The 23,115-nt window shown below is 44.9% G+C and overlaps 1 protein-coding gene across 2 annotated transcripts; it reads left to right on the top strand.

Annotated features, from left to right (window-relative positions):
• The first annotated feature begins 604 nt into the window (after positions 1 to 604).
• Positions 605 to 23,115, top strand: RBSN (rabenosyn, RAB effector). 2 transcript variants are annotated; one of them, XM_033132647.1, is made up of 12 exons: positions 605 to 794; positions 2,895 to 3,218; positions 7,675 to 7,804; positions 9,344 to 9,444; positions 10,287 to 10,332; positions 10,445 to 10,606; positions 12,465 to 12,706; positions 13,991 to 14,061; positions 15,615 to 15,701; positions 16,639 to 16,741; positions 17,954 to 18,046; positions 19,176 to 23,115. In XM_033132647.1, the coding sequence occupies exons 2-12, from the start codon at positions 3,168 to 3,170 to the stop codon at positions 20,319 to 20,321; spliced, it is 2,232 nt and encodes a 743-aa protein (XP_032988538.1). In that variant the 5' UTR covers positions 605 to 794; positions 2,895 to 3,167; the 3' UTR covers positions 20,322 to 23,115. The 2 variants fall into 2 exon arrangements, with proteins under 2 accessions (XP_032988538.1, XP_032988537.1); XM_033132646.1 differs by having other exon boundaries at positions 606 to 794; positions 7,664 to 7,804.

Genomic DNA, 23,115 nt, shown 5'->3' with positions numbered 1-23,115 from the left:
GAACTCTTAGTATTTACACTGTTAACAACTTTCCTGTATATTATACAACAGTGTTAGCTATAGTCATCATATTGCACATTACATCCCTAGTACTTATTTATCTTGTAACTTTTGACCACCCTCCTCCAATGTCCCTTCCTCCACCCCTTCATTGCAGTTTTGATTTACATTTGAAAATGTCAGATTTCCCACAGATTTGACCACGCTGTCTACCCTCTGAATGGATACTTCCTCTCATTATAAGTCTCCACTCTCATGTGGTTCTATTCCGGATCTTTCCACAACCTCCAAGTCTCCAAAATATTCCTTTTATCTCTAGCCCTCAAGAACTTTGACTCAAATTAATTTAGAACTGTAGCTGGGGGTAGGGTAGGAGGCGTTAAAGACCCCACCCCCAACCCTGCTGCCTCATTCATTGCACACCTTGGTCGAAAGCTAAAGAATTACATCATATACAAGCTTCTGTTTTCCCACCTGTACCACGGGGTGGAGAGCAAGGGGCTGGCTTTAACGCATTATACGTAAGTACCTGGGACGTCAAAACGTTGCAAAATTACTGAGCTCACCCTGCTGGTTCTTACAGCGCCTGCGCAGAAGCCGCCGGTCGCCCAGCGCTTTTGGAATCTGTCGCGGCCCCTTTCGCGCGCTGGAAGACTCGGCGCTCCGTGGGCGTCTGTCAGCCTGTCTTCCGGTTTCGGTGCTGCCACAGGAGCGCCTGCCGAGCGCCAAGTAACCGATGGAGATGGCGGCCGCGCCGGTGTGATGAACCGTGGAGGCCCAGAGCCCGTGCCAAGGTCTGGAAAGGCCTGCGAGCCCGCGGGAGACTGGCCGGTTACCGAGGGTTGGACTGGGCCTAAGGGGCCGGGCGCTGCTCTCTTCGGGCACCGAGACGGGCGGCCGAGCGGGTGTGGGACCGTGAGGTTGGGGTGGGTGTGACATGCGTAGTGGAGGAGGTGGCTTTCGGGTCTTGCTGTTCGCTCGTGTGTGCTTGCGTTGAGTGGGCTCTGTTTGGGTGTGTGGTGTCGCGGGGCGTGTACAGTTGTGTGTGGTTGTGCGGCTGAGGGGTGGGTGGGTGGTCGTCTCCCGGGTGGTTGTGTTTGGTTCTCTGATTGTGTGAGGTTGAGGCGTTTGGGGTCTGAGTTTTTGTGTTGTTTGTAACGTTTGGTGTGGCGTCTGTGCGATGTGTGAAGTTGTCATGTCTGCCCTGCGCGGGTGAGTCTTTCACGTTGTGTGTACTTTTGCGACGTGTGCCTAATCGTGTTGAGTGAGGTGGAGGCGGGTTGTGTGCGGTCGTGAGGCTGTGATGAGTGCGGCTGTCTCTGCGGCATCGGCTGAACGTATAGGTGCAGAATACGTAGGTTTTATTTTTATGTTTTGCTCGGTGTACAGTGTGGGCTTGCATACGTTATGGTTGTGGGGTTTGGCTTGGTGGTTTGTGGTAGATTTCTTTGGTTTGTGGTGTGTGTTTGGTTGTCTGATCTTACAGTTCATTCATTGTGTTTCTTGTAGTTTGTGCCAAACATTGTGCCAGACCTTGGGGATATGGTGGTGGAAAAACAGACATGGAATCTGCCCTCACCGAGCTTCCAGTCTCATGTGTTCAGTTACTTTATACACTTGTGATTATAGATTGAGATCAGTGCTGTGTAGAAGTGCAGGGGCTGTCAGATGGGAGGAGGCCTCAAGTCAGAGGCATTTCCTTGAGGAAGTGAGGTTGGATGGAGATGTGAAGGGTGTGTGTGTGTTTGATTTGCGGTATTAAGGGTGAATTCACAGAACAGAAGGGGGCTGTCAGAGTCAGGGTGTCAGATGAACCACTGGGTGGGAAGAGAACTGGAGCTGCTATTTCAGTGACTATCTGGAAACGCGGTGAGATTTGCTTATATATAGTCATTGGGTTTCTCAGCTAGAGGAAAGAAACAGACTTTGTTTATTTTCTGGGTCACTGCCACCCTTCAGGTTTGAGGACCAGGCCGTCCCACCTCAGTGGCCCTCTACGCAGTGGTCCGTCTAACCTGAGGGTCATACAGTCCCCCTTACTCTCTACTGTGGTTAGTGAACTCAAGCTCTTGGGGAGAAATTTCTCTGCTTTTGTGAAGTGGTTTTGTGGTCTGGGTTCTCCTTATGACCGGGAGTCTTTCTGAGGTGACATTGGAAGTGACTTTGCCATGGCCCAAGAAAACTGAAACTGTAACTTACTAAGCCCTGAATTGTTTAAGCACGAAATCCTTTGATTTTTAAAGCTGTGAGAACTTTTGGCTTCCTGCTCAACTGTCACTACTGGTTTATAAAATATAGTAAGTTCATTGGAGAGAAAGTGCTTTACAAGTATAAAACACAAAATAGATTTTTCTTTTTGACCACTAGGTTTCTAATGCTCCTCCTTAGACTGAGGTAGGGATTTTTGTTTTGTTTATTAGGGCAGGCACTATCTCTTTTTTATTGTTGTATTTTTGACATTGGTGCAAGAGCTCAATAGATGTGATTGAATCAATGATCAAAATACAGAGAGTTCAAGAAAAACTCCTATTTGTTGATAAATACTTCAGACATTACTCCTATGATCTACAGATTATGAAGTTGGATCATTTGGAATGAATGTTAGAGAATTGCCTGGGTATTGTGTTTGCTGTTGAAGTTGAATTTTCCTTTCGTATCTTCAAGCATCTGTGCTTCCCACTTTATTGAGCTGCCGTTGTCCTGTGATGTTCTTCTATCTTAGATGGTTTTATGTTTTGGTCTAAGGATTTGAGAAAGCAGTTTGCGTTCTCAAACATGTACTGAACAAACATTAAGTATCCTTGTTGAATGATGGAAAGAACAAAGAGAATTCTGAATTGCTGCTAATTTGCCTGATTGGCTTTCCCCCGCCCCTTCTTCTTTCCTTTCTTAAGGCTTCTCCCACGGACTCCAGTGAGGAAACCTCGCCCAGGGCCATGATACCACTTGCACATCATCTGTGTGCTGCCTGGTTAAGTTAATGCTGCGGGAGCCCTGGTCCTTTGCGGAGGAATCCAGCTGAGGGTTGGCATGAGGCTCCTGCCTTGTGCGGGTTGAGAGGGACACTGTCATGGCCTCTCTGGATGACCCAGGAGAAGTGAGGGAGGGCTTCCTCTGCCCTTTGTGCCTGAAGGACCTACAGTCTTTCTATCAGCTTCAGTCCCATTATGAAGAAGAGCACTCCGGGGAAGACCATGATGTCAAAGGGCAAATTAAAAGTAAGAGGCGAGGAGTTTGCTTATCCCGTTCTGTTCGTGGGAGCTTGAACTCCTGGGGTGGTTTTCATCAGCTTCTATGTTGCCTCTGGAACATGATATTAACAATCATAAATGGATAACAATAGCCACAAACATTTATCTAGCGCTTACCACGTGCCAGGCTTTGTTCAAAGTCTTCCCATGAATTAACTTCATTTAATCCTCACAATAGCTATGCTGCGATGAGCCCCATTTTACTGATGAGGGTATCAGACACAGAGATTAGATAACCTGCCTAAAGTCACACAATGAGGCAGAGCCCGGCTTTGAACCTAATAAATGTAGTTACTGTGCTCTGCTGACTGAATTGTCTCATTGCCAGCCTCCGAGGGTTTTGGAGTGGAATTCTTTTCCTTTGCTATGCAAGTGGAGGCACATTGTTGACTCATTTACTTGTCATAAATTCAAGCCTTCCTGCCATTCTTCTTTTTTCAACTAGACCTTGTCCTCTGCAGCTCAGGTAAAGGAAGGTCATAGTTGAAAAGCAAAGAAAAACGACCCCGAAAATTAAAACTTACTATTTGAGCTTTCAAGGGCTCAGGTGTTGGAGAGTTGCAGAAATTTTGACTAAACAGCATTCATTTCCTGGACTTCAGATTCTAACCCCTAACTATGATGCCACTGCCTTGGAACTCACTTTTTCGTTTTCGGCTAACCTTACATCTGGTCGCATTTCTGAAGGCAATGCGACTGAAAAGATCTGGATGCTGTTTTCACAAGTCTTTGTTGGGTGGGACAGAAAGGAATGATCATGTATTCCTACCATGTTTCCCCGAAAATAAGACCTAAGCCCTAGCATGATTTTTCAGGATGACATCCCCTGAACATAAGCCCTAATGCGTCTTTTGGAGCAAAAATTAATGTAAGACCCGGTCTTATTTTCCGGGAAATGTGGTATGTGTACTTTGGCCTCCGCACATATGAGTCATATGTACCCGGTAATCAAATAGTCACACTCTATGTCATATTTTTCAGTTCAGAAAAAAAGAATTGCTGAAAGCATTAACAACTTCTTTTCAAAAGCATGACAAAGTAAAACAGTTTCAAAATCCTGAAGACGGTGATGACCAGGTGGGTTCTGGCTGGAGCAGAGCCATAACTGTTAGAAGCTCTCCGCCCTCTCCCCCCAAAAATGCTGTTTGCGCTTTATAGTTTTCAGAGTTCTTTCACATATAATTTCATTTGATTCACCCTGCAGTAGGGTGGTTGGGCTCATCTTACAGAGAAAAAGTGAGGCTCAGAGAAGTTGAATAACTTACTCAAAGTCACAGAGGAATTGAATTCAAGAGCTAAGCCTTGAACCCATGTCTTCTATCACCTCTGAGACTACTGCTGCTCTTTCCACATGAGATCACTGATGATGTGAGGCCCTGAATTCCAATTCCCGCATGTGCTGCAGCTGGAAAACAAACAAACAAACAAACTGATTATCTAAGTTCCTTTGGACAATTGAATGGCCTCCATGATTTTCAATGAGTGTCCAGTCTTAGCTGAACCGCGTCATGTACTCTGAGACGACTAAGACTTTGATGCCAGTGGGTAGAGAGGTGGTAGAATGTCCTCCGATTCCTCTGATAACCCTTTTATTAGAAGAAAAATGTTTAAGGTTATTTAGGGAATAATAGACATGGGAATCTATTTAGAGAATACTAAATAGAGTAGAAATTTTGTTTCTTGTAAAAGAAACTTGCAAGTATTCACTTGTTTTTCTCCCTCCTTTTTCCCCCCATCTCTACCTCAGAAGAACTAAATTGAGTTAAGCATTCTTTAGTAGGGAAGGAATTCTTGATTATGTGTTTCAGAATCAGGAAAGTAAAGTTTTAAAGATTGACATCAAAGATTTTTGAGAAAATCCTTTGAAAAGCAGATCACCTCTCCATTTGGTCTTTTGATTCTTAGAAATTTTGTGACATTGCTAGTTTAGGCAAGTGAAATGTTAAAACCAAAAGAGGGGACCTTGGTTTTAACATTTCACTTGCCTAAAGTGAAAGTGAAATGGTTTCAGGTTTTGGAGGCAGTTTAAAAAAGAAAATTTAAACTTGACATTACTAAAAAGTGGTCAGTGGGTTTGGGTCCGAGACATGGTTCAGCTTCAGTTTAGCATATCTACAGTCAGTAGAAGAAAAAGTGGTTGAGAATTTGCTTTTGCTTTGTGTTTTAAAAAACATATGGGATTGTTCTTAATTGGCCCCTCTGAAAGGGCTACACCCACCCTGGGAAGGTTGCCAGACAGTTTTTCTATGCCTCTTACAGTGGTAAAATGGCATGGATTGCCTGTTTAACTTGACATAGTTTAGTCTTGTTTGCAGAAATGAATTGGTGTTTGCTAACTCCAATTTTCTGTCTGTTAGACTCTTTATTTACATCAGACACTGTCCTCTTCACTGTTGTTAAGAAAGACTAATGTACAAAGTCTCATAATTAAGTTTGTGAACTTGTTGCAACGTTGCTAACCTTTTTTGATATCAGAGGGATTATTCATTATGAATTTGTACCAACTGGACAAACAGTTAACCTAGTATTTAGAAGTGCTGAAAAGGCTGCGTGAAAAAGTTAGATAGCCTGAACTTTTCACCAACAATTTATGGCTCTTGCATCACGACAAGGCACCAGCTCACGGCACTGTCTGTGAGAGAGTTTTTAGCCAGTAAACAAATAACTGTATTGGAACACCCTCCCTACTCACCTGATCTGGCCCCCAATGACTTCTTTCTTTACGTGAAGATAAAGGAACTATTGAAAGGAAGACATTTTGATGACATTCAGGACATCAAGGGTAATACAACAGCTCTGATGGCCATTCCAGAAAGAGAGTTCCAAAATTGCCTTGAAGGGTGAACTAGGCGCTGGTGTCGGTGCATAGCTTCCCAAGGGGAGTACTTCGAAGGTGACCGTAGTGATATTCACCCATGAGGTATGCAGCACTTTTTCTAGGATGAGTTCGCAAATTGAATTGTCAGACCTTGTATTTTAGAGGATGTCCTTTAGTTCTGGTGGACCTTATTTTTCCGGTTGGAGAAAGCTATATCACAGTGACTGATAATCAAGGAATTTGCTTATTAGTCTGACTGTCTAACAAAGACATGTCTATATAACCTTATCAATTTCACCTCCTACCTGCCAGCCCCTCCCTATCTACATTTACCTATATTTTTGAAAAGCAGTGGCAGTGTTTTTAGTGTTATTCAAGTGACAGAGCACTTCAGAATCATGGGAACTCCATGAAGTATTGATCTATTAAATGTAAAAAAAATTACGCATATATCATTTTTTATTATATCTGGTATTTTCTAGTGGCAGAAGGGATAGCAGTCACCTAAGATTTAAGAACATTGATGAGAGCAACAGGATTGAGAATTCTTTTCCCACCAGTTGAGTGTTATTCCATTAACAGTCCTCTCACCTCAGCAAAGGTGGTGGAAGCCCTATTTTGCAGAGGCATAGTATTCAAATCAGTGCTGGGTGGAGAGAGCTGGGGCACTTGTTTTAGACTTACAAGGTTTCCAGTTCCAGTCCTGCTGCTTATTAGCTCTGTGATCTTGGGTGAAGCAAATTTTTCCCTCTCTTTGATGTCATGTCCTTATTGGTAAGTAGGAATACCACCTGCTTTATAATGTGTGCATGAACTGGTATAATGTATTTGAAAGCACTTTGCTTTGTGCCTGGTACATACAATGAACCAATTCAGGGAAACTTCATTTGCTCTTCTTACCAAGTCTAGTTCCCTTTGTGTTATGTTGTAGGTGTTATATCTGTTTCTTGAAGCTCTTTGCCAATATTCTCATACATCCATTCAGTAAGTGTGTAGGGAAAGAAGAACTTTACGTACAGTTAAGCATTATGGGGAATAGCAGCCCAGGGATGTTGGTTTGGCTGAATCTCATCTTGGAGATAAATAAGAAGTGTTTCCTCATGAGTCCCTAGAGTAAATGAATTAGTACTGTAGAATTTTATTTTTAAAAAACTGTATTTTAATTCAGGTATAGTTTACATATAAGTTTTTAAGTGTACAATTCAGTGAGTTTTGAAAAACATATATACCTATTTAACTATCTCCCCAATTAAGATACAGAAAAACACACTTCCATCACCGTGTTCCTCTCACTGAATTTGATTTTAATACTTCTATTTAACTGGGCTCTTACATTTGGCAGTGAGCAGTCATTTAGCTATATACTGACCACATAAACCAACTTACTGGTAATACGGACAAGCGAATGGATTGCTCTGTGGTATTTGTAATACAGTGGTTATATGATTATCATTGCATTTTATTTGGGGTCCAAAATTTCTTGAGCCTTTTTATACAAAGCATAATTATTTCTTCAACTTGGGTTTTGCGATTTCCCTTGACTCTTTACAGGGTGTTCATAGAGTCATTTGTGATGTTTGTTCCATTTTTTGAGGTCTTGTCCAGAAGGCTAAGAAAGCAAAGAACAGGCTGTTGAAACGAGAAGGAGAGGACCGAGCCGAATCAGGGACCCAAGGATATGAGTCTTTCAGTTATGGAGGGGTTGATCCTTACATGTGGGAACCCCAGGAGCTTGGTAAGAAATTCAATTTCTTTACTCAGCAAATGTTTGTTGAGATCTTTAGATGATGTTTTAAGAGTTGGCTGAGGAGGCATCAGTAAACCAGAATGGTCTACGTTTCTTGCAGACCTTATGTCCTAGTGGTGGGGGAGAAAATGGACGAGAATGAGCTGAGCATCTGCATTGTGTTAGGTAGTACACTAAATGCTTTCCAGGTGTGCTCTCATTTAATCCTCCCTGCACCCCTTGTGGACCTGCCCAGGGTCAGACATCCAGGAAACTGCAGAACTGAGGTAGAAATCCAGGTCTGTGACATCAGCCCAGGCACGGATTTCCATTGACTGGGCTGTCTCCTCTCACGCAGGATATTACCTGCCTAGTGAGAGGCACTGGTTTGTACAACTTTATTTTCTGAAACACATAATTATAGTTTAATTTACTTATTTTCAAAATAATCACCTTTTGGGGGGGTGATGAAAATATTCTAAAATATATTTTGGTGAGGTTGCACAACTCTGAGTATACTGAAAACTATTGACTTTATATGCTTTAAATAGTGAATTGTATGTATGTGAATAATATCCCAATAAACCTATTACCAAAAGATCATGCCACACAGAGCTGAGCTCACTAATCTTACATGTCCTTTAACTGTTGAATGATAACAATCATGAATATAATATTTTCTGTCCCTGCAATGGATAAAGAATGATCCCTTCATAGTGCTTTATTATACTTTCATACTCATTATCTTGTTTACCTTTCACCATAGCCGTGTGAGGTAGAATGGGTAGTGGCGTTCATTCCCATTTGTAGATGAGGAAACAGGTTCTAAGAAGGGAAATGTTATTTACCCAGGGTCATCTTACCGTATTCTTAGAGTGCCACTATAGAATATGTTTTTTTGGATGAGGAAAGTCCTAGAACTGCACTGTCCAATATGATAGCCACTAACTATATGTGGCCATTTAAACTTAAAATTAAAAGTGAGTTCTTCACCCACACACTAGCCGCATTTCAAGTGCTCAGTCTCCGTATGTGGCTAGTGGCAACCATATTGGAGAGTAAAAACATTTCCATCATGGCAGGAGAAAATGACTTTAAAAATAATACTATACACATGTAATTATGAGTTACACCTGAAAAGCCAATTAGAAACGAAGGAGAAATTTCAAGCATGTGAATTCTTATTAGTGCTTGGATAGCTTATTTCATGATTGCCAATGTTAAATTATCTGGGTGATTTTTAGACTAACTAGCCTGTTTAAACAACTGAAGGAAGTCACAAATTATGAAAAGGTCAAGAGAACAGCAGAGTTTAGAAGTTAATATTTATGGTCATCCCTAAGAACTTGAAACTAAAATTTAGATGTGAAGAGTATGGTTAGAGGAGAAAAGATACTTGGACGCTTTCCTAGTTTTTTAAATTTTTAGTAAGACTCTAAAATCCTAGAATTTTTACTTGCTTTTGAAATGTATTGAGGATAAGCAGCAAGACAAAGAGGCTTCCATAGAGAAATGACAAGTCATTTATTTCCCCACCTACTTTTCTAGGAGCTGTGAGAAGCCATCTTTCTGACTTCAAAAAACACCGAGCTGCCAGGATTGACCACTATGTTGTTGAAGTCAATAAATTAATAATCAGGTTAGAGAAGGTAAATTTTGTTGTTTTAAAACATTTTTTCAACAAGTATAAATTTTCTGGGGGGGGAAAATGACGTTTCTGTAGCATGTTGTATGCTGTATATTGTATATATCTGATACTGGCAGAGAAACGCCCTTATTGGAGGGAATGGCCCAGGTCGACAGACTTGTCACATATGCAGCTTCCTTTTTCCTCCCTATGAAGCCCACTTGGTTGCTGGAAGGCCTTTCTGCCTTCAGATTCCTCTCCTGCGTGTCCCAGGCACGATCACACAATGGAGCCTGGTGTGTGACACCACGTGTCGGCAGAGAAGCTGGTGTCTGTGAGGAGCACTCAGCTGGGTCCAGCATGCAGTGTGGGGACATCTTAGCTGGGCCTTCTCGTTCTGTAGTATGAGAGTGTGTCTTTCATAATATGGTCACTCTGTTTGACTTTGACCCTAGAAATGCTTGTCGTGTATAAGCTAGATTGTGTGGTGGGCATGATAGCAACGACTGGTACAGTTCTATATGAGGACTTTGCAGGGCAGAAATGGGTGGCCACTTGCATTGTCCAGGAGCACTGTGGAGAATCAAGAGTTCCCCACTGCTTTCAGTCCCCCGCCCACATCTTGACCCACCCCTGGTTATTGCTTGAAGCGCTAACTGACAATAAAGAGATTGGAAGTAGGTCATGCAAAGGGAGGTACCTTCTAGATTATCCCATGTGAAATTGCTTTTGGAACTTTGTGGGGTTGGGGTGACAGATGAGACTTGAGAAATGCAAATGTGGTCATTTCCACTTGCCTCTTGCTTGTGGAAAGTGTATCCATCACCTGACTAATTGCATTTGGCACTGTTATCTCCCTGTCAGCTCACTGCATTTGACAGAACGAATACTGAGTCGGCTAAGATCCGAGGTAACTCTAGAACTTTGCTCACATTCATTCTATTTATCTTTCTCCCTGACCAAATCTCTTTTTAAATGGCTTGTTTTTTGTTTGTTTGGTTTTTGTTTTGTTCTTCTCAAAGCAATAGAGAAGTCCGTGGTGCCTTGGGTCAATGACCAGGATGTCCCTTTTTGTCCAGACTGTGGGAATAAGTTTAGCATCCGTAACCGCCGTCACCACTGCCGCCTCTGCGGGTCTATTATGTGCAAGAAGTGTATGGAGCTCATCAGCCTTCCCTTGGCAAGTAGGTAAAATGGAGGTGGGTCCCTGGGCCCTGATCTCCTCCTGAGACTATCTGTTTACTCTTCACCACTGGGTGATTTTTTGAACTTTTTTGTTTAAATTAATGGCCATGGGCTCTTCGTTCATTTACCTGTTGATTCCCTGAAACCCTCTACAGACTAGGCACTGTGCTAGGGGGCCAGGGATAAAATGGTCTGTAATGGGTTGGCAAACTTTTTTTTTGTAAAAGATCAGATAGTAAGTATTTTAGCTTAGTGAGCTACATATGGTCTCTGTGACATTTCTTCTTTTTTAAAACAACCTTTTAAAAATATAATAACCATACTTAGCGCAAGGGCCATACAAAAACAGGCTGAACTTGGATTATAGGTCATGTTTGCCCACCTCTGGTCTATAAGGCATCGTCCATTCTTCCAGGGGGTCTAGCATCTAGCAGGGGACAGACTCATACACAAATAATTGCTTTATAAAGAAGTATGAGAGAAGGCGCATCAGGCATCCAGGAGAGCTGACCAAATCTTTATCAGCTCTGCTTGGAAGTGGCCGGGGAGGCTTTGAGAGGAGACTATCGGAGAGGGTCTTGAAAAATAAGCAGCAGGCTAATCCTTTCCTTTGAGATAAAAGTCACAGCCATCATCATACAGACCAGACTGTCGTGTCATAATAGCAGAGACAGCGAGTGCTGTGGCGGCGGGGGAGAGCGAAAGCGTGGGTGCTCAGGATCAGGAGGTGATGTTCTAGAAGAGCCTTGAAAGATGATGCAAAGAGGTAGGGCAGGAGGGCATCCTGGGTAAAGAGCAGGACCAAAGGCGTGGAATTTGGAAAGGTCCTAGGGAAGGTTAGTGGATGAGCAAACAGAATAGTTGGGGGAATGTGGAGGACATGTGAGAATTAGGGGATGAGGCTCCAAAGGTTAGGGGGAACCAGATGTCCAGAACTTTGAATCTCAGCTGGTTAAAAGTTGCTAAAGGTGAACTAATGGGCTTTTGGTCAATTCTGGGACCTTTGGGGTGGTTTTACGACTCTGGAGAGATCCACTGACTGTGCATGTGCTGTTGGCCGTGGGGCGTCTGGACAATGTGGGACAGAAGCAGATGCTTCCTCTGTCCAGCTCGGACTCCCCTGGGCACATATTACCCGGATACTTTCCCTTTCTCCCCGAGACCAGCTTTCCGTCTTGTCCGAGACTTCGTAAGCTATGATTTTGGGACACTATTCATCTTTGTTCTCTTGGGCTAATTAATCAACATTTACTGGGAAGCTGCTATGGGGTGGCCCTGTTATATATATATATGTAGGGGTACAATTATGAACAAGTATGAACAGTTTCTGCCCTCAAAGAGTCACAGATTCCTTGGGCAGCTCTGGGGTGTACATAGAGTGGAAAGTTCTCCAAGAGGGGTGACGTGGTAGGGAGTGCTGATAGAAAGGGCAGATCATTTTTGCCTTAAGGAATAAGGGAGGGCTTCCTGGAGGACGTGCCATTTAAGCTGAGCTTTGGAAAGGGTAGGAGGCAGGTGTTTGGGAGTGGGGAAGGCTGTCAGCACAGTCTAGGGAGGACATGGGTTGGGTCTGAGGCATGGCAAATGGAGGAGGGCAGTAGGTGGTAAGGCCAGATTGGGGTGGGCCTCACGCCCTCAAAGACAGACCGTCCTAGGTTTCTGGCTCTTTCCTGGCTGACAGTGGGAGTCCTTCCCACTGCAGACCCTGACTCCAGGAAAGCAGAAGTGTGGATACTTCTTGCCACGGGCAGATCCTGCTCTTACCCCATCAGCACGTGGACTCCCCTCCTGTTGAGGGCAGTGGGGTGATTGGAGGCTGTGGGCTCACTGCTGCCTGTCCTGTGTTGTGCTTTCCAGACAAGCTCACCAGTGTCAGCAAGGATTCCCTGAGCACCCACACCAGCCCCAGCCAGTCACCCAACAGTGTGCATGGCTCCCGCCGGGGCAGCATTAGCAGCATGAGCAGCGTGAGCTCCGTCTTGGACGAGAAGGATGACGACAGGATCCGCTGCTGCACACATTGCAAGGACACGCTGCTCAAGAGAGAGCAACAGATGGATGAGAAGGAGCACACCCCGGACATTGTGAAACTCTATGAGGTGACTCATTGTGTGTGGTCCTGGGTCTGATTCGAGAGGCAGATTTGGCTCTTCATTACATACATGCCTGCAGAGTTTGGAGAATGCTTTGGGAAGTTGTTCCTTTGAATCATTGTTAGTTTCTGCTAAAGGCCATGGTATGATTTCCTAGCTAGTGCCCTGGGTGAGTCACAGAGTCATCCTGGGTGTGTTGCCACAAACTTGTTCCTTCGCCTCTCCTTGCCCTCTTGAAAGCAGAGGTTGGAGGCTTTGGTGGCCCAGAGATAAGAGGAGAAAGGATGGCTGCCAGATGGTGTGGACAGGTCCTGGGGGTGAGGGCAGAAGCTGGAGCTGGTGGTGAACAGTGGGCCAGAAGAGTCCCATGACACTCACCTGGGAGCTTCAGCTTCGGTCTTTACAAGTTTGTATAACTGCCCATAGGCTCAGGGCTTCCCCCTTTTAAATCCACTCCCATGCCTCAGCTCTCGTTACAACCAGTGACCTCAGAACACCTTTAATAGGTGCTTCTTTGAGAGGAACATAGTGTAGTACAAAAACTTGGGATTTAGGGTCAGACTGGCCGGGCCTCCTACTGGCCAGGTGAGACCTGCAAGCTAAGAAGGATTCGCCAGGTGGAGGTGGGGCAGGGAGGCGGTAGGAGATGGGGAGGAGGAGATGAGCCCGGGCAGAGGAAGCAACTCATGCAAAACTGAGTAGAAGACTGTATATTTGATCACTAAATGGTCACTGCTAGCCATTCTGCAGGTCATGGCTGTGTTTCTGGAATCACCGTGAAACGACTCAGGCTACTAGAAATGGTGTTAATTCAACCCTGTGCTGAGCTGCAGATGTAGGCATTATCCGTCCTTTATGTGGAGTCTATGACCTGATAACTCATTTTTATAAATAGCAACTGTGCTTTTTGCTTCCTTCTTTTTTGAAGTCAGCCCTGCAGATGCCTTATGCTGCTGTCTTGCATCACCTGGCAGAGAAAGAATGTAGCAACTAGTTCCTTTTCTTTGCCTTGATAAACTCTGGCTTGTGTCCTGAAAGACCTTGCTCCTGTCAAAAACATCCAGTCAAAAATTTTGTTCTCTCTTTCCTTCCTGCAAAATTTTCTGCTTGTAAAGTAGGTCTGTAACTCAGGAAATTGATAATAGCAAAAACAAAACAAAAAAACACTCTCTGCATTTTTACATTTTGGAAAACTGCACATTTAAAATATATTTCTGTTGATGCAGCATAACTTCTGGGCAGGCTTTTCTGTGCCTTGAGAGCATCACTAATCTTCTTTTCCCTTCTTAGAAATTACGCCTTTGCATGGAGAAAGTTGACCAAAAAGCTCCTGAATACATCAAGATGGCAGCATCATTAAAGTAAGCTGTTTTCTGTTTTTCTAATTCAATGACTCTTTTCTGGTATTTTAGTTCAAATCTTCAGTAGCTGAAAATGAAAATCTTAACTCTGGCCATGCTTGTCTTCTGTGACTGACTGCCGCGAATCTTTGTCATGTCTGTATTTTCGTGGCACACATTACTATCCTCTGTAGCCATGTTCAGGTGACCCCAGATGAGCAGGTTTGGAGAGGGCCTTGGACAATAGGCACCACTGCCAAGTGCAGCATCTGGAGGCGAGCACTGGCAGTGCCACCTCAAGGTGACACTGAGCTGTCAGGGCTGGGAGCAGGCATTTCCTTTATAGCAGGGGTGGGCAAACTTGAGCCCACGGGCCAAATCTAGCACATGCCATATCCAAGGTAACAAATAATGAACAAGATAACGCCAGATGTGACATTTGCTCTGAGGGAAATGCAATTTGTTGACATGATTGAGACCAGGGGAAGTGATTTCAGATTTGGGCCAACCTTGTTATTTTCCATGTGACTTGGAGAGCTTGAGACAAAGCACAAGTCTTCTCAATTCTAGCCCGATGTTCTTTTTGCAAACTGTGCAGTGAGGGATGAAACAACTTTACTGAATCCTCAAATTACAGCACACACCAGTATTTTTCCAGCCAGGACTGTTATATAGATAGTAAAATAGGTAAATGCAGCAGGCCTGTGTACTTATTTCACTTAAATTGCGGCTGTCTCAGAAAGGGAGTTGAGTGACCATTGCCGAAGCTAGATTAATTGCTGCAAGATCTTCTGAAATGTTTCTCTTCTCAGTAAACACTGAGGAAGCTTGGCTCATGTGCTAGTTGCTGAGGATATAAAAATGAGAAGCCACAATCACTGCACTTGGACTTTAGCAGTCTGGTGGGAATGACAGACTTTTAAAGGAACAGTTCTAAGACCACATAATAACTGCTGTTGTTTCTCTGAGACTGGCGTTAAGCCGCCTCTGGCCTTCCCGATGTCCCCTGCTCCACCCTCGGTGCAGTGCCTCCCTCTCCCTTCTTGATCGGGAGTCAATGTGCTTTTTTCATATCGGGAGCAGTTCACGAGCTCCATAAGCATGGGGCAATAGATATGGTGCCGTGCTGCCCCACTGCGGACCCCGTGTCAGCTTTCCATTTGTTCCTGTGGTCCCTGGGGAGTATTTGAGAAAAGCCAAGGGCTTTCTGCTCTGATGTAGTATAAAAACTCATTTAGTAAACTACTTTATACATCTTACTAGATACAATGAAATTGTTTAGGGAAAGTAGGCCAAAGCAGATTAACTTGCATTTATTTTGGCCTTGAGTTTAAGAGCTGTGCCTCAGAGACCCAGGCATGAGTCTGTCCCTATGGTGTTTGCAAACTGAAAAGTGGCTTCCAGTTGATTAACACTTACGTTTTGAAAAGGAGTGAGCGCTGCATTATATACAAGAGTCGGAAATCCCAGTTGTGTCTCCCTCTGTGTGGCCTTAAACCTTAGTTAGAGGCCTTTTACACTATATTCCCCAGTCAGTGTGATGAAACTCAAACATTTCCGTGATTCCTCCTTAGTGCTGGAGAAACAACCTACAGTCTGGAACATGCCAATGACCTTCGAGTAGAAGTGCAAAAAGTATACGAGTTAATAGATGCTTTAAGGTAAGGTCTGTTCCGTGATGTCTCCCTTGCTGCCTTGACTGGAGGAGGTGCTGTTTGAGGGCGTTGGTGGGGGGCTAGCAAACCGAGGCTTTCCCAGAGTCCTGCTGTTAGTGGTACGTGTGAGGAGGAGGTTGAGGAAGGTGTCAGCGCTGGCACTCATCTCAGTAACTTTTAGTTAAAGATTTCGAATGTTCATTATTATTAAAGGAATAGGAGCTTACTGACACCAGCTGTGTGCCAGGAGATATCACTGAATACTTCCATATAGTGTATAGCTCATTTATTCTACCAAAATTACCCTGTGAGGTAGGGATTAACATTCCCATTGTATAGGAGAAAAAATAACGCACTATAGCTAGGAAAAGTGGTGGAGCCAGCGTGGAAACTCAGACTCTTTCTTCAAGTGGACAACTGCTTTTTAACTGTGGATTGGCTGTTGGGGTTAAACCAGCCCTTTGCAGTGTAGGTACAACAATGACTCAGAGAAAGAACTGACGAGATGAGAAATCCTTGTCTGTCTGTACATGCAGGACTGGCTTTGTCATTTGTGAGGCCTGGTGCAAGATGAAAATGCAAGTCCCTTATTCAAAATTATTAAGGATTTTAAGACACTGACAGCAGAATATTAAACCTAGCCCAGGGCTCTTCTAAGCACCAGACCCTGTGTGGCTGCGCAGGTCACTCACGCATGAAGCTGCATGTGTGGTCAGTCCCTCTATGGCCAAGTGTTTGTCATGCACCCTGTGCTGTGTTACAGGCCTTGGGGAAAGCCAAAGGGTAAGAAACAGGCTTTGCCTTCAAGGACACTTTAGTGGAGTCTCTAACCCGTCTCCTCCACAAATCTTCCCAGCATGCAAGCCTGGCAACTCAGAGACTTTTCAGCCTTGTTTCTGAGGCTGTCGGTGCTTGTTACATTGATGTGTTTGTTTCAATTCAGTAAGAAGATCTTAACCTTAGGCTTGAACCAGGATCCTCCGCCACATACAAACACTTTGCGGCTGCAGAGGATGATCAGATACTCAGCGACACTTTTTGTGCAGGTAACGCCATCCTGGGGTGGCAGAAACGTTGCATTGCCACCCCTGCTCTTCTACCACTCCGCAGGAAGACCAAGCGAATGGCTTTAGTTTTTATTTGTACATTTACTATTTTTTAAGATTATAAATTCATTGTGCCACATTTAGAGAAAAATATGAATTTCAAAGAACAGTAAAAACTCCTTTTAATCCTATGTCCTCAGTACCATCGTGCATCATTCTGGTATATTTTCTTCTTTTTTTTCCATTTGCATTTCTTATATAAAGTAGTTATAATTAGTGTATATTTGCAAATTTATGTCTTCTCTTTTTATCACTGAATTTTATATCATAAGTACTTTTTTACATAGTCCTCAAATTGCTCTCATTTGAATGGCTACAGAGTACTGCTTTGACGTGTGCACCATCCTTTATTTAACCATTCCCCTTTCATTGGGCACTTGATAGATTCCCATCTTTTTTGGCTGTTAGGAGTATTGCCTGATGGACATACGTGTATGTACCATTTCTTCCTTAGGATTACTCCTGAAGAACTCTGCCAGACCATTGATTGGGAGGAAACAGCTCCTTGTTCAAGAGCAGACTAGAGTTAGGTGGTTAGCTCTGAATTGTCTCTACCTTAGAAAGCCCCTTGTGAGCGTCACAGTTAACCACCTCTGGGGCTCCATGACAGCTCTAATAGAGTCCTATAGGGTTAGTTTTCCAATGTGGAGAATCAAGCCCTTTCTCCTTTTGATGAGCGACTATATTCCACAGTCCTGTGGTGAGTGCTTATGTGTAGCAGGCAGTGTGTGCTAGGTGGTGAGTAGTCTGCCATGAGCAAAAAGGCAAACATCCCTGTTCTCACGAAGCTTATATGCTACAGAGGAGTACAAACCAAGAAACACCTAAACCATATAGCGTATGTTGAAAAGTGGACAGACGTAAAGCAGGAAAGGGTGGTGGGGGCTCCGATGGGGCAGGCAGGGAAAAGGCCTCATTGTGAATGGGCAGAACTGGACTGCCCGGTGTTGGTCATGCCAGAGGAAAAGCCAGGCTCGTTTGGAAGGTGACTTTCTGGCCTGATTTAAAGGTTAGGGCCTTTCCTGCTACTGCTCATTAATGTGACTGTCCGAGGGTAGAGTGACTTAGCTTAAGTGGACTCTCAACACAGGGCTTAAGGTTCACTTTTTCCTAAAGGGGTTTAAGTGTAAAATTGTCTGTGACTCCCTATAGGAAAAGTTGCTTGGTTTGATGTCACTGCCAACGAAAGAACAGTTTGAGGCACTGAAGCAGGAGGTGGAGAAGAAGAGGATCCTGGAGAAACAGGTGAGTGGAGTGCAGGGACACTGGTTTCTGGCTTCCTCCTGCGGCTCTCCTGAGCACGGAGGCCACCGCAAACGCCAAGGGTTCCTGGAAGGTTGTAAATCAGAACCTCTCACTCTAGTTTCCCTTTTTCTTCTGTTCTGTTCTGGCCTCGCCCTCATCTATAGAACTCAGAATTGTTTGGTTTTCTCTGCAAGTCCTAGTTTTCTTTCAGAGGTCTACTGGTTTTCTCCTGTCCAGGATTCCATAGAGACTGGCAGTTCTCTCTCTTTAGTACAGATTGCAGAGGACCCAGACGCCAGGGAGTTCTTTGTAGAATGCTTTGGAATATGCATTATTAAACAGAAAATAATATGTGTATTTAATACTGTGTGAGATTCTAATGTAAATGAGTAGTAATGGGCCTCAGAGGTTTAAGACTAGTATGCGGTCAGTGAAACTAAGATTGAGAAAATTTTATCTTTAACTTACTGTTGGGCCGGCCCGGTGGCTCAGGTGGTTGGAGCTCCGTGTTCCTAGTGCCAAAGACTGCCGGTTCGATTCCCACATGGGCCAGTGGGCTCTCAAGCTCAAGGTTGCTGGTTCAATTTCTCGACTCCACCCCCTGCAACTAAGATTGAACATGGCACCTTGAGCTGAGCTGCCACTGAGCTCCCGGATGGCTCAGTTGGTTGGAGTGTGGGCTCTCAACCACAAGGCTGCCGGTTCCACTCCCCGAATCCCTCAAGGGATGGTGGGCTGCACCCCCTGCAACTAACAATGGCAACTGGACCTGGAGCTGAACGGCGCCCTCCATAACTAAGATTGAAAGGACAACAACTTGACTTGGAAAAAGTCCTGGAAATACACACTGTTCCCCAATAAAGTCCTGTTCCCCTCCCCCCCCAAAAAAAGAACTTTAAAATAAAAACTTACTGTTATTCATTATTTCATTGTTGAAAATCAGGGTTTGTCCCCTTCTCTCCCCCTGAAACAAAAGCATAGCTTGATTTTAGCAGTTGTTATTTTAGTGCTCAGGTGGGCAGTTGGAGCCTCGCGGGCACAGGGCTAGAGGGAGGGCAGTGGGCAGCTGACGGTGTGGTTGCTGTTGGCCTGTAACTGTGTTTCTTCTCTGGCTTTGGTGTCTCCCCAGGCTGCCCTGGAATCCCAGCGAAGGCTTGAGGAAAGGCGGAGGGACCTGCCATCTCGTGCCAATGGGGAGGTGGCATCCCTTCGCAGGGGCCATGTCCCCTTGAGAAAGGCTGAGGGCTGGCTCGCCCTGTCAGGAGGCCAAGGGGAGAGCGAGCACTCGGACCCCCTCCTACAGCAGATCCACAACATCACGTCGTTTATCAGGCAGGCCAAGGCCGCAGGCCGGACAGACGAAGTGCGCACACTGCAGGAGAACCTGCAGCAGCTGCAGGACGAGTACGACCAGCAGCAGACAGAGAAGGCCATCGAGCTGTCCCGGAAGCAGGCTGAGGAGGAGGACCTGCAGCGGGAGCAGCTGCAGATGCTATGTGAACGTGAGTGGGAACGAGAAAGGGAGCAGTTCCAGGCAGCATCCCTGCACACACGGACCCGGTCCCTGGACTTCCAAGAAGTCAGGCCTTTTCAGCTGGAGCCCAGCAGACAGCCTCGCACCCACCTTGCTCATGCTTTGGATCTGGGCTCCTCCCCCATTCAGAGCAGTGCGGCTCCCAAGACCCCTTCACCCAGCTCAGCTCTCGAGCCCCTCCGAGTGTGGTCTGGGCCCCCAGTGCTTGGCCCGGAATTGCTCCCCCAGAGCACCTCATCGCAGTCACATGGGGTCCCCTCCCTAAACCCCTTTGAGGAGGAGGACCTCTCCAGCCCGGCTGCAGAGGGCTCTAGCAGCCCTCCTGCTACAGAGCCTTCTTTCGGCTCTTCATCCCGCATCCTCAAAGATTACAATCCTTTTGAGGAAGAGGAGGAAGAGGAGGCAGTGGAAGGGAATCCCTTCACTAACTCAGACAGCCCAGCACCCACCCCTTTCGAGGAGGAAGACGAGCGTCCTCACCAGACGCACGCAAGCCCTCCTGTTCCTGGCAACCCCTTCGAGGAAGCCGTCGGTACCAACCCCTTCGAGCTGGACAGTGACGGTGGGCCTGAGGGCGAGGAGCCCATAGAAGAGGAGCTCCTCCTGCAGCAGATCGATAACATCAAGGCGTACATCTTTGACGCCAAGCAATGCGGCCGCCTGGACGAGGTGGACGTGCTGACGGAGAACCTGCGGGAGCTGAAGCGCACCCTGGCCAAACAGAAGGGGGGCGCTGGCTGACCAGCCGGTGGGCAGGGCACCGTTGTGTCCAGGGCCTGGCAGGAGCCAGTGGAGCAGGAGAGAGGGCTGGTGGGGTTGATGGGAAGGAGGAAGGGTAAGAATTAAGATGCACACAGGTTAGGGGAGGAAATCTGCTATTTCGTGCTGTGCATCTGGAGGTTTTTCCATTATAGCTGAATAATAAAATGGGAACTAGAACAGGAAGAATCAGCATTCATTTGCTGGGGTTTTTTCCTGTTTTTTTTTTTCATTTTGTTTTTGTTTTTTTTTTAATTGGGTTTTCCCTTTAGAGGACTTAAAATTTTCACTACTGAGATAAAACTAAATGCAATTCTGTTGGGCCCAGTCCAGAGATGGCTACTGGTTCATTTGCTCCTACCTAGTCTTTGGTCATTATGCAGTATTACAGGGCAGCCTTTATAGGGCCCTTCCTTTAGCCAAGACGGACGGACAAGATGGATTTCTTTAAACCTTACTCTACTCTGGCAGAAGTCTGTCCCCATTAGACTGTGGTTTCCTTTCGTTTGGGGCTTCCTCTGCCCTGCTGGGTACATCCTGCCTGTGCAATGGAAGGGAGAGGCATTGCTGAGAAGGCACTAGTTTAGACCCCGGAGAGCCCAGCACCTCTTTTTAAGAGGGGGTAACGGGGAACGAGGTTTCACCAGGGTCTGTTTCCCTCTGTTGAAGTTCTTGTTTGTCTCTTTTAGGAAGTCAGACTCCCAGCGCTGGGTAGCTCTGTGAGTCTGACCGTGAGCTTTTTAGAAAACAGAGGTGGTTCACTTTATGGTTGATCGAGGTAGTAATATTTGGGAGAAGAGTCTCCACCCAAATGTTGCTCTGTTGAAACTGAATGACTGCTGGAACAATTGTCTGTCCTTGGAGAAACCTCTAGAGCTTTGGCAAAATTACATGGACCTGGAATTCTTCAGAGGGCCCCGTCTATAACTTAGGAATTGGTGACCAGGAAGCTTTTGTGGCACATTGTCGGGAATGTTGTCAGGAAGCTGCCCTAAGTCAGAAGATAAATATAATTTCTAAGCCTAGCTGATCAACCTTCTTCCCTCCTCGTTCACCCTGTCCTGACTTGGGGCACTGGTGAGATACTTTCTTCCCAATGTTTAGCACTAAGAAACTAAAGTGTCAGAAGAGGCACAACCCTGAACCATTTTGGTACCACTGTAGTATGTGAACTCTTCATCAATTAAGGACAAAAAGGGAAATTATTAATTTAGCTCTGGTGCTTTGGTTACAGGAACATAACCCTTAACTGACATCTGACATCGTGATACCTAAGTGTGCTCAGCTGTGGGTAGAGTTCCTGCAGTTACACTTGTTAATTAATGAACAATAACTGACCACTAGTCACTTTATTCCCCTTAACTGACTGGGTCAGACTCTCACTGGTTACTGGTGTGAGGGCTCCAATTCATTTTGTTACGTGCTGGGAAGACCCCGGTTGATCTTGGGAATGTTTGAAAAACATTGTGGTATTACAATAATCTGTATTTGTGTTGACACTATTCACAGTTCGTTAGCACCCACTGGATCTTTGGCTGAATGAAAAGGTCCTGTATAGGGGTGTGGGAATGGGGAGTTGGTGGAGGGTTTGTGGTGGACCCTTTGCATTGGGGTTCTGTTCACAAAGGAATGTGAGTGGGATACTCACGTCAGCCAGTTACCAACCTTGCTGACTGGTAGTTTTGGCAAGTTGGCAATCAGGCATCTAAAATGTTGCCTGCTATAGGTGTCCATTCCCTTCCTGCTGGAATTCTGGAGGGTTTTATGGATGTCTACATGCCTCTCTCGCTCAGTCTGTCATTTCTCTCTGACTGAAGAGGAGGAAGCTGTCTGCACCAAAAAGCAGGTAGTTCCAGAAGCTAAATGCTGCTTTTCATCATAATTTTCTTATGAGACTATCTCTTTTAATTAGCTGATAGTTTCAGTTAAGACTGGTTTACTAAACATACCCTTCCCCTGAAATCAATCATGTGTAAGTAACTAAGAGCATTGAGAAAGACAGGTAAGAAACATTTTTAAAACTAAAAAAAAAAAAAAAAATTCAAATATCCTAAACCAAACTAAAACCCTCTGATGTGATTGAATTCTTCCATGGCTGTACTCTTCCATGAATTCTTCCATTTAATTCTCCCATGGCTATATTCTCCTCTAATCATAGACGTGACAGGAGTTAGAATTCTCTGTCCCTCAACAGTACCATTTCCCAGAATTCACACAGGCACAAAGTTGGATTTCAGAGATGGGTTAACGTCAGGGAAAAGGTGGCCTGTGAATTGCAACCGCAACTTCACGTTCTTACCTCATGGGAATATTTCACCTTTCTTGCACTCCTTCAGGCAGATGGTACCCTTCGTTGGAAAATGAGCAAGTTCTTCATAGGGCGTTGGCAAATCTCCCTAGATACAGATCATATATGGAAGAGACTTTAAGGATTCAGGCATCAAATGAAGTTGGCTTTTCCTTTTTATGCCTTGTTTTTATTTTTCCCTAACACACTAAAGACTTTTACTCATTGTACTTGCAGCTCAATGTGTCTTTGCTGTTCATATACTAAAATGTACCTGAGTCTTCATGAGCCACGTGATAGGTTGGACATTGGCATAGTTAGGTGATGGGACTCAAAGTGAGAAGCTGGTCTCTTTACCAGGTCACAGACTGGTAGTAGATTGTGCTGGTCATCTGACAGTGATGGACAGTTTAAGGGTCACTGATTTGCATGCACTACTCTGGGGCCTTGTATTGGAACCTTTTTAAAAAAATAAAATAACAAATGTCA

This window comes from Rhinolophus ferrumequinum, chromosome 17 (assembly GCF_004115265.2).
Source record: "Rhinolophus ferrumequinum isolate MPI-CBG mRhiFer1 chromosome 17, mRhiFer1_v1.p, whole genome shotgun sequence".
Lineage (NCBI taxonomy): Eukaryota > Metazoa > Chordata > Mammalia > Chiroptera > Rhinolophidae > Rhinolophus > Rhinolophus ferrumequinum.
This window is presented reverse-complemented; position numbering and strand designations above follow the sequence as displayed.

Coding starts and splice junctions, on each gene's coding strand:
- RBSN (XM_033132646.1), top strand. CDS start 3,071: ATGGCCTCTCTGGATGACCCAGGAGAAGTGAGGGAGGGCTTCCTCTGC. Junction 7,805..9,343: donor GTGGGAACCCCAGGAGCTTG/GTAAGAAATTCA, acceptor CTACTTTTCTAG/GAGCTGTGAGAAGCCATCTT. Junction 12,707..13,990: donor ACATTGTGAAACTCTATGAG/GTGACTCATTGT, acceptor TTCCCTTCTTAG/AAATTACGCCTTTGCATGGA.